The 15,112-nt window shown below is 32.4% G+C and overlaps 1 protein-coding gene across 1 annotated transcript; it reads left to right on the top strand.

Moving 5' to 3' along the window:
- Positions 1-12,426: 12,426 nt before the first annotated feature.
- Positions 12,427-15,112, top strand: LOC120158785 (transcription factor bHLH137-like). The gene is made up of 8 exons (XM_039169542.1): positions 12,427-12,645; positions 12,727-12,858; positions 12,930-12,995; positions 13,072-13,140; positions 13,210-13,293; positions 13,388-13,500; positions 13,592-13,664; positions 15,005-15,112. Exons 1-8 carry the CDS (start codon positions 12,487-12,489, stop codon positions 15,110-15,112), a joined length of 804 nt encoding a protein of 267 aa, XP_039025473.1. The 5' UTR covers positions 12,427-12,486.

The following is a 15,112-nucleotide window of genomic DNA, read 5'->3' as shown; positions in this document are numbered from 1 at the left end:
AGGCAAGTATTGATACTCTAGTCTTGGGTATCGATACTGATTTTTACTTCAATGTTTTGAAAATTTACTAAGTATCAATACTCTTATTTAGAGTATCGATACTTTCTTGAGTGTCGATACCAAAATGGTCTACTGGAATCTGATTTTTATTCTCGGTATCAATACCAAGCCCCCAGTACCGATACACCTTGAAGGGGTACCGATAATGCACTACACAAAACCCTTTTTCTTTTAGTGACTAAAGAACTTTATTGGTATTGTTCTTCCAGTACTGATACTCGAGGCCAGAAATGCATTACTTATGGAAGTTATTAGGGTCATAAAGAATGCTTAAAGCATGATAAAAACACCAAAACATGGAATCTACCATGAATGTTCATACATGCTTTTGAACTCAACTTAAAAACTAAAATTCTTCTTTAAGGACCACTAAGGGAATGTAAGAGTTGTAAATGTATTACATTGATTTCCTAGCTGTTCGAAACTCCTTCAAGTCACCTAAGGTGCAATATTTCCTTTCCATTAGCTTTTGAGAATTCACTAAGTTCTTTCTCTAATCAAACCAAGACAATTAAATTATTAACTCATTTAAAGGCTTAGATTGAAGTTAGCAACACTTTCTAATCTTTAAATCTACTAAAAATGGGCTGAAACGTTGGATTCCATGAACCCCACTAAAACCCAAGTTTATGAAACCATGACAAAACTCACTTTTAGAGGCTTGAATTGAAGCTCTTGGAATGGTGGTTTATATTTTTACCTTAGAATCTTTGAACTATGCTAGTTGAACAAAAAGTCCACATATTTGCTCTAGCCTTGAAGGGGAAAAAAGAATGAAGGATGAGGAAGAAGACAAGGTAAAATGGTGAATAAAAGGTGTATAAACAGATGTGATATCATCTTAAAATTAAGGGAATTAAGCTTTTATTTCAAACTAGGGTCTAATTGCTCTTTTGGTCCTCCTAATTTCATTCCCAGGTTAAAAACATCCTTTTTATCCCATGTTGGGCTTGAAGCAAGCCCAAAACCACTCAAATTTAGACCAAGGTTTCCTATAAGATATTTTGTTTATTCCAAGACTCTAATGGTTTAGCCTGAGATTCTTAACCCAGATTTGGGGCATTACATATATATTATTTAATATATATATATATATATATATAACATAGTATGTATATGTATATAATTTACAAAATAAATTTAAATATAATAAATGTAATCATGGTTTCCCTAACCATTAAAACTGCATCATTATAATTTTAGGAAACCCTAGCCCCCTTTTACTTTAATTTTTTCCACTTGACCCGATGATTCTCTATTCTTTCCCCATCTCTCAATCAAGAGAGGGGATAAAAACCCTTTCTTGCTGCCTCATAAAAAGCTCCGACGAGGAATCAATTGCCCCCTTTGGCTCTCTAAACTTAATTTCTTCCAAACCTAACACCAAATCTAACTCAATCCTTCACACTCTCTAAAAATAAAACTCAAAAGGAAAAAAGACTATCTTTCTCTAAAAGTCCCCTCAATTCCGGCAAAGCAAGGATCTTTGAAATTGAGAGGTAAAGTTTTCCTATTTTTTATAGGGATTTCTTTTGTATTTTTGTGCTTTGTTTTTCTTTTCTTTTTCAAATTGTCCTCTACTTTCCCTGAATCTTTTGTTGCATGATATATATATGGAGGGTGGAGGCTTTGGTGGAACAGAGAAGCTCCTTCGTAGGGGCATTATTTCCCTAAATCATGCACTAGATGTCCTGAACTTTTCAGAAAATTTTCTTTATTTAAATGGGTTTTGCTTTGATTTGTTTTAGTGACTGGTTTTTTTCATTGTAGATTGATTCGAACGGATTTGATTAAAACGGCAATAACACGACGTTAACGACTTTGGTAATGACGAGAGTGACTCCCCTTCCTGGTGGTGGCGATAGTAAGTGGCTAACCCTAAAATTAAGGTTAGTCAAAATGTGTTTAGGTTCTGGACTTAGGCTTTTGTAATTTCAGCATGCTAGTTGGGACTTGTTTGTAACATTGGGCTTATCTAGGCTTGTGTTGGATCTTTAACACATAACAAAAATAAGGGTTAACTACTTCAAATACCACTCACCTTTAAGTCTGAGCTCGAAAATGCCACTGACTTTTCAATTTTATCAATTTTATCATTGACGTTTATGTTAACTCCAATTATGCTACAGTACCGTTAATCCGTTAACGAAATGCTAACATGACATCTCCCTGCCATGATGGTGATGCATGGATGGTTTCATTAAAGCCATTTAATCCAAGTAGGATCCTTGTTAGCATTTTAACAATAATTTATTTGATATAAAATCCTAATTTGCAACCCTAACCACAAATCCTCTCATTCTCATTGTCTTCTTTTCTCTTCGCGGCACAAATCAAAAATCACTGGGGGAAGTTTGACGGTGGAAGAGACAGTTGGAGATTGAGCATTGTTTGCTCACCTTTGCAAAAAAAAAAAACTAGATGCTGATTTGCTTTTCAAAATCCTCGGCACTGCTGATTTCCATTTCTTCCTTTGCTCAATATCCATATTTCTTCAGTGATCAGACCATACTTCAATTAATGCATATACAACCTGGGGTAAACTACAAATATTAGCTATACAATTTGTGGCGAGCCATTTACTAATCATGATAGGAACAAAATCAAAAGAGAACTAATCAGGGACCAAAAGTTTCTCAAAAACATAGCCTACAGAAAAGGAATTGAACTAGTCATATGACAAAGGATCATGAAGGTATAGAAAATGATAAACTTCTGTAGAAAGGTTTACATTTATCTTTATACAAATTTGAAAAGATAAAGATGAAGATAGGCATCCAAGAGATATAGTGAAACAAGTAATACTCCATAAAAGCAAAAAAAATGACTTGAACTGCCTGGGATGAAAAGATTGATTTCAGATCTACTAGAAGTCTTGTCCATTCCCGAAAGAAAAAAAAATGATAAATAAACAAAATATTAATAGAGTAATAGATCAAAAATATTTAAGGCCATGATTTTAAACAATGATCCCACAAAAAAGAAGCATCTTCTTTTTGAAGAAAAATAAAGAAACAAAGAAAAGAAAAGGGGGTGAGAGAGAGTATAGATTCATAGAAAAAGGGCCATTAAACGCCCAATGAAGGAAACTGCCATTAAAACATCAGAGCAAGGTGGAAAGGAATGGTTTTCCAGTAGGAGCACGTTTACTATTGTCATAACCATTTTAAACAAACAATTATGTTTAAAAAATCAATTATGAATTTATTATTTAAAAAATTGATGATTTTTCATTGATTTGAATTAAATTGAAAGGGAGTCGCTTCGACCTTTGAGTTATGTAGGTCGAATACCTAAAAACGTTTTTTAAAACAATTTTAATAAAAATCATTTTTTAAGAAAAAAGTTGGTTGTACGTTTACCAAAAATTCGATTTAATAGGTCTGGAGTCGATTATGTGTGGGCAATGATTAACACCCCCACAATGCCTAAAATTAGTACTTTGTCGCTTATATATTGGCGCGATAGTGGAAATTATGATTTGAATATAAAGTTAAATTGTGATCCATGTATTGAACATTAATTGATTTCAACTTATTTATTAGGGAAAATTCTTTAATTTGAAAAGAAATCTAGATATTAGAAATCCTCGAGAAAACTATCTCGTCTATTTCTTTGTCTAAAAAGAATATTCACTCCTTAATAATAGTGTGAATCGAATATCAAATGAAAATCGACATTTTGCATATAACAAAATAAATTGCTATTTAGAAACATACATTGTATTGCTTGAATTAAAACCAATTAATTAGCACTTAAAACTTCGATTTATTTCAAGTTCACATTTTGTTTGAATGTCATATCGGATTACATCACTTCGATCAAGTAGTGCTTTCCACGCCCATTCTACAAATAAAAATCATACAAAGGAGGCTTATAACAATTACATAATTTATATACATACATACGTGAAATTATAACGATCGATAAAACAAAATTACAACTTTGGATTAAATTGCAAATTTACAAACATAATAAATTAAAATACTAATAAAAGTATCTAATCACACCTAGTAAATAAGGACTAAAAACAACAACTTAAGAGGTGTAATAGTAAGCAAATTAAAAGTCGTAGCTAATGTGCAAACATTATATAGCATAGGTAATGATATTGTAATAAATCCACAACACTATGTAGGATTAAGATAAAAACAATTAAAATGACATGCAAACATCATAAAATTTACCAAAAGCCAAAACTATATAAAAAAAGGGTAAAGTATAGTAATGGTCACTGAACATTTCTGAAACTTGCATTTAGGTCTCCCAACATTTAAAACTTGCAATACAGTCCCCCACATTATTCCGTTTGCAATATGGTCCCCAACTTAAACCACAGTTAGAAAATTAGGATAATTATATAAACGGTCATTGAACTTTCAGTCACTTGAATTTCGGTCCCCCAACTTTTAAAACTTGCAAACAGTCATCAATTTCATTCTAAACCCAATTTCCAAAGTAATTCAATTTTATTCTAACCCTAATTCTAAAATACTTCAATTAAATCTAAAATACTTCAATTTAAGGTAATATAGGCTTGAAGAAAGAGTTCAAGGCACAGAACAACGAATAAAATATATTATATAAATGTATATTATATTTAGATGTATAAATAAAAAATATATTCATAATTAATGTATGAATCATTTATATTTTTTGAATATTTTATTTTTAATAAGAAATTAAAATTATTAATTATATTAGAAATACTCAACTTAAGATTATATATATAATCATGAATTATAAATATGAAAATATAATTATTAAATTTAGTTTAAAAATATATAAATCTTAAATTTATTCTTTTAAAATATTGTATCAACTAATATTTAAAAAATATATTAAATCTATCAAACAATTTATCAAATATAATATTTTTTTATTGTAAAAATATAATATTTCCCATCATTTATTGCTTTCAAATTTTTTGCCGAAGTTCAAATTCATTATTTCCATTTTACATTAATTCTTTTTTTTCTGGCATTGGTCATACTATTAGTATATGTATTATTGTATATCTCTTAACACAAACGATGGTGTTAGCTTAGTGGCTCCACCCTATATATTTCATTTGCGTGACTCAGGTTTGAGTTTGCCCAAGACCCAAATTTTACTTCTTGTAACTTAATTTTCTTCTAATTAGGAGTGACATGTGTCACCAATACACATATCATGATCATGTGTTAACACATGTCAATCCTGATTAAATGATTAATTTAAATTTTATTTAATTTAGGACTAAATTGATAGCATATATAAATAATTAGGTGGTAACACGTGTCACCAATGACATGTGTCATGATCATGTGCTAACACATGTCAGATCCTAATTAAATGATTAATTTATTAAATTTTATTTAATTTAGGACCAAATTGATTACATAAATAATAAAGACTGAATGTATAATAATGTCAATTCCTTTTAACTGCCACATCATCATTTTTATAAATTGGTAACGACTAGTGGCTTAGTTGAAACAGTTAAATAATTATGTGGTATGATTGATAAATTTAAAAGATCGATGACAAAGTAAAAAGGGCTAGATAGTTAAGTTGTCAACCGAGTAGTTTACACTTTTATTTATACGTCAAAATAACATTTTATAAATTTAAAATTCGAATTATTTTCAAGTATTTTGGAAATTGGGGTTTAGAATAAAATTGAATTACTTTGGAAATTGGGGTTTAGAATGAAATTGATGATTGTTTTGCAAGTTTTAAAAGTTGGGGGACCTAAATTCAAGTGACTGAAAAGTTCAATGACCATTTATATAATTTATCCTAATTTTCTAACGTGGTTTAAGTTGGGGGACCATATTGCAAACGGAATAAATGTTGGGGGACTGTATTGCAAGTTTTAAATGTTGAGGGACCTAAATGCAAGCTTCTGAAATGTTCAGTGACCATTACTATACTTTACCCTAAAAAAATGACTGCAATAAATAAATAAAAATATGTACTACATAAACATGAACATATTAAAATAAAATGACTGAATCATGAATATAACCATAACATACTTTTATACAAATAGGGACTAAATTATAATACATAACAACGCGGAAGATCAAAATAAAAGAGAATAAAAGCTTCAATGATGACCAGAATATACATATTACAATCCGCGGAGACCTAACTAGAGAATAACCCATGCGCGAAAAATGCCCCTAGGTTCTCTCTAAACGGCATCGTTTTGAGCCTTAGATATAAGGCCAACAAAAGGCCTAAATTCGGCCAGATTTTCATTTACTCGCTTCCTCCTCTCTCTTCAAAGATTATAGAGTAGAATGCTCTCAAACCCCCTCCCTCTCTGTCTCCTCCTCCACCGTGGAGAGAAAAAAGAAAGCCACGACCGATGCAATCGGCGGCGATGGTGTGGGAAACCGAAGGGGAAACAACTCTTGGCCTCCCCTCTCTTTTCTTTGAAAAAACCCAAAAGTCGATACACACACCCCTTTTAAAGCTTAGATCTGTCGAAACAAGATGGCTTTACCTTCGAAGAAGCCTTCCTAACTCCGGTGTGGCTACCGACGGCTAGATATGGATGAAGGGTAAGATCTCTTTCTTTCTTTCTTTCTTTTTCTCTTTTCTTTCTCTCTGATTTCTTTTTGTTCGAATCCTTTTACTTTTTCGATCTGGTTTCTTTCTTTTTGTTAGATATAAGGCCAACAAAAGGCCTAAATTCGGCCAGATTTTCATTTACTCGCTTCTTCCTCTCTCTTCAAAGATTATAGAGTAGAATGCTCTCAAACCCCCTCCCTCTCTGTCTCCTCCTCCACCGTGGAGAGAAAAAAGAAAGCCACGACCGATGCAATCGGCGGCGATGGTGTGGGAAACCGAAGGGGAAACAACTCTTGTCCTCCCCTCTCTCTTTTCTTTGAAAAAACCCAAAAAGTCGATACACACACCCCTTTTAAAGCTTAGATCTGTCGAAACAAGATGGCTTTACCTTCGAAGAAGCTTTCCTAACTCCGGTGTGGCTACCGACGGCTAGATATGGATGAAAGGTAAGATCTCTTTCTTTCTTTCTTTCTTTTTCTCTTTTCTTTCTCTCTGATTTCTTTTTGTTCGAATCCTTTTACTTTTCCGATCTGGTTTTTTTGTCTTTCTTGAAAGCTTCTCCCTTTACTGGTTTCTATCTCCTCTGCTTTATGATGATGCAAGTGATGGCTTTTGATGCAAAATAATGCTGCAACCGAGATATGTTTTTGACAGATTAGGATTTCCTCGGGATATCATTTAGATTTATTTTCATTTTTTATTAGTTTTTTTTTTATTTTGTTGATTTGTTTGTTCTGTGACTGATGAATGCATTTTATGTCACTGTTCGGTACGGCTTGCTGACAACGGCGGCTCAGGAGTGCTCGGCGGCAGCTCACGCGACGAAAGGCTACCGCTTGTATGACGCGCGCGCCATAAGAACGGTATGGATTTGTCGGTGGCGGCGGCAGCTGCTGCTGATGGGAGCATTAGGGTAAAAAACCTAATGGCCACTGATCTGGACCGTTGTATGGGTCCAGAGCGTGTGGCTGAGGGGAGCTGCGGCGCATGGAAAATGAAGGGAAACCCTAGTTGGGTTCTGGGTCAACTGTTTGGGCCTGGCACTGGGTTGGTTCAGGTTGGGTTTGATGTAATCGGGTTAGAGCTGGGGTTGACTGTTGGGCTTCTGGTTGATGTAATGTAACCTGCTGGGCTGGGTTTGGGGCTTGAGTGTAGTATTTGGGCTTGAACTTCAGGCCTACAAAAAATGCAACTTTGTATTAATAGAATAATAATAATAATAATAATAATAATAATAAAATAATAAAAAATATCCGGACAAAATGGGTGTCAACAACTATCATATGCATCAAGGTATGAGGCGAATGAAGTAGGTCGTTTTGGAAATTCCGTTGCCGAGTCTAAAGTAAGCAACTCAAGGCTGCCATTGTTGGCATATCATTTGGATGGATATTTTACTTTTCACAACAAAAGAAAGGGAGATTCCTCTGAAGCCTTTGTTACTGTTTCAGAAATGGATGAGAAATTGATTAACATGGTCCTTTCATTGTTTACAGGCATTTCCTCATGTCCTCTAGAGTCATCTTACACAAAGGAATTGATACTTCTCCTTCAAAGTTCCTTTAAATCCATCTTGTTCTGCCTCTTCCACCGTCAAACATAGGATTTTATATCAAATAAATTATTGTTAAAATGCCAACAAGAATCCTACATGGATTAAACGGCTTTAATGAAATAGTATATGTCTTCACTGTCATGGCAGGGAGATGCCATATCAGCATTCCGTTAACGGATTAACGGTGGGTGACATAATTGGAGTTAAACATAACCATCAATGATAAAATTGACAAATTGAAACGTCAGTGGAATTTTCAAGCTCGTGCTTAAAGATGTCTGTATTTGATGTAGTTAACCTTAAAAATAATAATATTATTTTTTTAAAATATTTAATTAATTATTAAAATTATAATTAAAATAGTAATCTATAAAATAAATTTAAGAACGTTTGAATTTAAAAACTGGACGAAAACGAGTGTCTATTGTATCTATTGACAATGCACAAGCATCATACAAATATAATTGTTTAAACTCAAAATCTTTAGTAAGAACAATATTCTTTTTTACCTTTTTTTATTAATCTTTCTTTTTATCACTTAAAATTAGGCTTAATTTAAAAATATGTACTCAAACTATTTTTTTCTTTAAGTATCTAAATTAATTTTGGTCAAACTAAATCTTTAAACTATAGTATGTAACCACTTTAAGCACCTCAACTATTTTTTTGGATCAAAACAAAACTCTAAACTATGACACTTTTTTTGTTTTAAGCCCTTAAATTATTTTTTGATCAAAATAAATACCTAATTTTGTGTGACATATCAATATCTTATTAGTCAAAAACTATTCTTTTAACTGAAATGTTGATAGGACTTAAAATCATTAACTATAATAGTTTAAAGACTTAATTTGACAAAAAAAAAATTAAGCACTTAAAAAATTAATAATTTAAATACCTAATTTTCCATTAAACTTTAAAATCACTTAATGAGTTTAATTAACATGATTATTTGAACTAAATCAAGTTTCCGGATTTAATGTAGTAAGAATATAATAAGATTAAATAATTGATGGAAGCGTTTTGCAGTTTTTTCGATCCTATATATGGAATCTTTACCAATTTAAGTTTATATAATAAGGTAAAAATACAAAGCTGAAAAACTCAGATTAAATTAACTTGCCAAATCGTTTGACTAAAAATTGATGAGCTGTTCGATTTTTATTGGGCCTCGTTTAGCCGAACTAAATTCGGACCTAGACATACAAATATATTTTTCTACCCAAGAACAAGTCAATTATATATTAATTTTTTTTTATATTTTTATTAATATTTACTATATTTAATATTTATCTAGCTCAAACATTGAGTATTTATTTTACTTTTCAATAAAAAGAGAAGATGAATCATCTAAAATTAAATTAAAAATTAATATCACTTTAACAAAAAAAATATTATTGCATTACATACTTGATTAATTAAATTAAATTTATTTTTTAAAATTTAATATGAGATGCAATTGATCTAAAAGAAATAATATTCCGAGGAAATGACAGTGATTTAACGGTCGAAAAGATATTATATTTTTATATGTGGAGAGTGATGTAACGAGGAAGATAACAAGGAATTTGATATTGCGTGGGAATTATTAGGGCTGTAAATGAGACGAGACAGATCGTGAGTTATTCGAGATTGACTAGGTCAAGGTTCGATAAATACTAGGATCGAATGAACTCGACTCGAGCTCGAGCTCGACTCGAGTTCTTAACGAGCCGAAACGAGCTACTCGATATTCGACTCGAAAAGCTCGTGAGCAGCTCGAAAAAATGTTATATTATAATTTTAGATTTTTTAAAATTACATTATTAAAAATATAATAAAAAATACTATTGATAATTATAAAATTTTAAAATATATTAAAAATTCTATAATACAACTACTCTCAAAATTTAATTAATGTCTTTGTAATGAGCCATAAACCCTAAACCATAAACAATAAATCTTAAACCATAAACCCTAAACTCTAAATCATAAACATTAAATCATACTTACCTCATAAATCGGTAACAAGTCGATTAATTAATGTCTAAACCTTAAATCCTAAAGCATAAACCCTAAAGCATAAACCATAAACCCTAAATTCGATTATATGATAGGGATTAAATTATGCACATGAAGGTAACATACAAATTATGCAAAATGATGTTATGTGACTCCTAAATAAATCAATCGCATACTTATACATAAACATATCAACATGCAAAATAAATATACCGATTGAAAGATAAAAGCTATAATCAATAAGAAATAAGCAGTTAAAATAAAGTTGTCTGGATTGAAAGATTTTTTTTTAAATGAAGGTGACAATGAGCTTACATTATCATGTAACAATTTGAGAAGTCACTAAATGTTATTAGTGATACGAGTATAAGATATATATATATATATAATATATATATATATATTAAAATTGATAAAAATACAAAATATTATTATTTTATTTTTTCTAGTTTGACACTAAATATTATTACTATTTCAGTATTTCACATTACTCTGTCTCATACTTCCTATTCTAAAGATCAAGATTGCATAATGCTTTATTCGAAAGCAGCTGAAAGATAGCAGAAAGATAGCATCCAAAATAATGGATTCGACTACCTCGTAACACGTCCAACCCAATGATACGATAACGGCTACTACCAGTGCATTTGTGAACTTCCTGTATATTTCCAGTTTTACCATCATCCTTCTAGCCTGTTGCACCAATATACCATTGCTAAACTTTCATTATAGAATTTCAAAAGATGAGATAAACTCAATAATCTAATGCATGTACGAATACTGCAATTATTTGAAAAAGTTGAAGAAGAAAACATACCTGAAGTTTATTTAAAGTTGCAGAGAGAGAAGTAAATATCCAAAGAATGAAGAAGGCATCTAAGATTGCGACGGGAAGAACCAAAAACAGTCTCGCCTTTCCCGAAAGATCACTCACTGCACCGGCATTTTCCACCAGTTCAAGAACTTTCGGATGCCAGAAAGAAGGTTACTCCAACCGTGATTACATTCGAAGTAAGCCCACCGAGGGTCGGCCTCATGACACCGTAACCCATGGAAACCATCAAAATAATAATCCGTGAAATTGTACGTTTGATAGTACCGAAGGTAACAGCCTACACGGTGATGCCGACAGGCCTGAATGCACCCTCACACAATTATCAGCTCCGCAAGAAGCAAGCTGGAGGCTTCTGCAATTTTCATTCTTCTCATGGTTCTTCCACGCCAAACGGTTAACTGCAGAAACATGGCACATGAAAGGATCGAGCTGGATGATCGGAGCAGCGGTCACACTTGGCGTTGAAATGCTGTCATCGCCTCTTTCGACATGAAGGCTCCAAATTTCAAGGAGTCCAGTTTCCATTCCAACTGCAAGAAGACCGTGATTTCTTTGTCGGTCGAGACCAACCCAAGACAGGGCATTGACGCTGCTGTTGAACGGCGGTAAAGTCAGAAGCTGTTGAACTGTAGATGTTTTCTCCACCCCCCAAATCTTCAACGTCTGGATTGAAAGATTAGAACCACCATTCCCAACCTGTTGTACGCTACTATGTTTTCTTGGTTCTAGGAGTGTTTGGGTGGTAGGAAAATGTGTGAAAGAGAAGGCTTTTTGACGTGAAAAAAACAGGGGAAGAAGGTGAGGAGAAAGTTGTAGAGTTGTGAATTGAAAACAATCCCACATCGGTAGTGAATAGAGAGAGAATATTTGAGTCTATTATAAAAGGCAAGGATACGCAGGTTTGAAACAATCCTTGAGCTTGAACCAAGCTTAAATTCTCGAGCTTTAATTGAATTTGATTAAGTGTGAATTGAGTTATAATTGAGTTATAATTGAGTTATAATTGAGTTTGAATTTTGAGTTTTAATTGAGTTTTTGAAATTTTTTTGAGTTTAGTTATTTGAGTTTGAGATTTTGTTGAATTTGAGTTTTTTAGAGTTTGTGTTGAGTTTTAATATTATTTTTGAGTTTGAATTGAGTTAAAAATTTTAAGTTTTTGAGTTAGTTTATATATAAAATTTTTGAGTTCGAGTTGAGTTCTGTATTACTCGTATCAGTTATTTTACTTTAATTTTAGGGTAAAATCATTGGATATTATTTTATTAAATACTCTAATTATTAAAAATTAAATAATTCATTATTTAAATTATTAAAAATTATAAAATTATTACTTAAATATATATATATATATATTATAAACTCATTTTTTTTCGCCTGTCTCTCTCTCCTCTGATTTTTATATAAAGCTCAGACGCCCACTTTTCTCCACTGCAACTACCATAACACCGTCGCTCTCATCACAGTTTTCTCCGGTATGGCTGCTTTTTCCTACGATTCCATGCTTTTGTCTCCCACCAACAACTCATTCAATTCTGAAAATGATTCCACCGCGGTGGATAAGCTCCGACACGGTGAACAAGTTACACAAAATGCGAAAAGGAAGATGAGAAACGCGACAACCTTGGATTCTTTGGTAATCAAAACCGTTGCTGCTTTTAAACCCAGATTTTCCTTGATGGATTTTCGATTAAATTAATCCGGGCTTTTCCATTAGGATGAAGAAACAGGGAAGAAAAGTAAGCAAAACAAGTGCAATGAAAAGAAAGACAAAGAGGCTCCAACACAGTACGTTCATGTAAGAGCCCGAAGGGGTCAAGCAACTGACAGCCACAGTCTAGCAGAAAGGGTATAAATAATATTAAACGCAAAAGTTTGGTTTTGTATTTGTTTTGTTTAATTACCTTTAATGGATTGCAGGTAAGAAGAGAGAAAATCAGTGAGAGGATGAAGATATTGCAATGTCTTGTTCCTGGCTGTGACAAGGTGGGTGGGAGTTTCACTTGTGTTTTCATTTCATGACAACTTTTTTGTGTTGATGGGGTTTATGTGTGAAAAATAGGTGAGTGAGAAGGCCCTTATGCTGGATGAAATCATCAATTATGTGCAGTCCCTACAAAACCAAGTTGAGGTAAACACAACAATTAACAAAACAAAAACTCTTTAATCCATTCCTCTAAGTCTAATTTGTTTTAATTAGCTTCTGTCGACGAAGCTTGCTTCTATTAATCCCATATTTCATGACGTTAGAGTGGACTTGGATGCTTTAATGGTGAAACCAGAGGTAAATCTATATGCTTTAATTAATGCCTTTTTCTTTTCTTATTGTTTTAAAAAGCTCTGATTAAAATCTCTGTCTCTGAAATTATTATTTTTAGAGTTGGATTGCATCACCACCACCACTGCAACAGCCCACCACCTTTGCTCCACCTTCTGCTGCAGGTTTGGGAGGACGATGGCCCAATGTCTTCTTCTCTCGCCCTCAGGTCAGGTTATTACAAAAAAAAAAAAACCACTTTCCAAGGAAAGACATAAATTTAGATTATTTCAAACTATTTTTTACTTTTCTTTTTAATTTTCAGGATAATGCTAGTTTATTATGGGATTTGGGTTCTTTCCCTTGATATTAAGCCTCTGTTCTCCGGCAAGATACTGGTTTATTTGTTCCAAGTAGGAGTAGAGAACGAGAAAGGTAGGAAGAAAAAGAAGAAGAAGAAGAAGATGAATAAAAAGAGCACATCTTTTTTTGTGGATCCTTTAATAGTGTTTATTTTGAATCCCCTTATAAATCTTCCTTGTTTAGATTTTTCATGTTTCCTTCTACAACTTTTTAGTAATTAAAAGAATTATCATTTCTAAAAATCTTAAATTCAAACAATTATATTTACAAAATTTGTATATACTCTTAAAAGATTACAAATAATATTATCTTATAATACTATTTAAGAAAGTAAATAAATATATTGGACATATATTGCGGCTTTTGATATGACCAGTTCTACAATTATAAGGCTTATATTATGTTCAAGGTGGAATCTTGTCGTGTTTAATGGTGGCTGTCTCGATGAGGGTTGTTCACCTTTGACTAAATATATTTCAATGTTCAACTTGATGTTATTAATTTAATTTCTGTTTTTCTTATCCAATTAAACAGTTAAATTTATTTTTTGTTAAACAAAATACTTCGAAGTATTTGTAGAATTTTTAAGGGTCTACTTTTAAATTAAAGTAACATTTATTCGTCATCCATTATTTATTATTAGAATTTTATATGCATCCACCATTTTTAAAAATCACGTTTATCATCCATAATTTTTTAAAGAATTCAACAATAATTTTTTAGATAATCAATAATTAAAAATTATGATAAAACGTTAGTTCTTACTTTTTTTAACTTGATCTTTAAATAGTTTTAGAATCGATTACACGGAATGTAACACCCTCAATTTTATTGTTTTAATTAATTTTGAGGACCAAATCGTAAAATTTTAAACCTTGGGGGTCAATTTTTAAAGCTTCTACAAGTTCACCTAGCTCTAGATTTAACCCTTTTTTGTCTGCAAAGAAAAAAATTAATAATTATAATAAAATGTGTAAGTGGTTGGGATTAAACTTTTGGCATGTTAATTCATCACCCTAATCCTTAACCGTATATCTTAGATCACTGTATCTTATGGGTTTAGGTAAAAATATCTTTTATTTCTCTAGTTTGGGATTTTAAATTCCTAACATTTGAAACCAAATCCTCAAATCGTGAAAATCCCCAATCTCTCACCAACCCAAATTGTCGCCGCTCCGTTCATCGATCTCCGATCGGCAGTAGTGTGCACCACCGCCGCCACTACCTTGTTCCCCTTCGTCTCCCGGTCAAAAGCCCTTTGTCAATTTTTCAATAACCGCCATCGATCGTCATGAAAGGCCCCAGGAAAGTTTCGTTGAAACCTAAGAACACGTGTTTCTGTTTCTGCTTTATTTCAACCACCATGCGATCGTAGGTTGCGTCGTGGCCACCAATCGACTCACCGTCCCACGCCGAGCAAAACCCGTTCGACCTTTCTCCGTCTAAGCTCGCCGTTCGTAGTAAATCCACTGACAAAGCCTAA

Source organism: Hibiscus syriacus, unplaced genomic scaffold (assembly GCF_006381635.1).
Source record: "Hibiscus syriacus cultivar Baekdansim isolate YM2019G1 unplaced genomic scaffold, ASM638163v2 tig00111330_pilon, whole genome shotgun sequence".
Taxonomy (NCBI): domain Eukaryota; kingdom Viridiplantae; phylum Streptophyta; class Magnoliopsida; order Malvales; family Malvaceae; genus Hibiscus; species Hibiscus syriacus.
The sequence above is the reverse complement of the archived record's forward strand: the minus strand, read 5'-3'. Positions and strand labels throughout refer to the sequence as shown.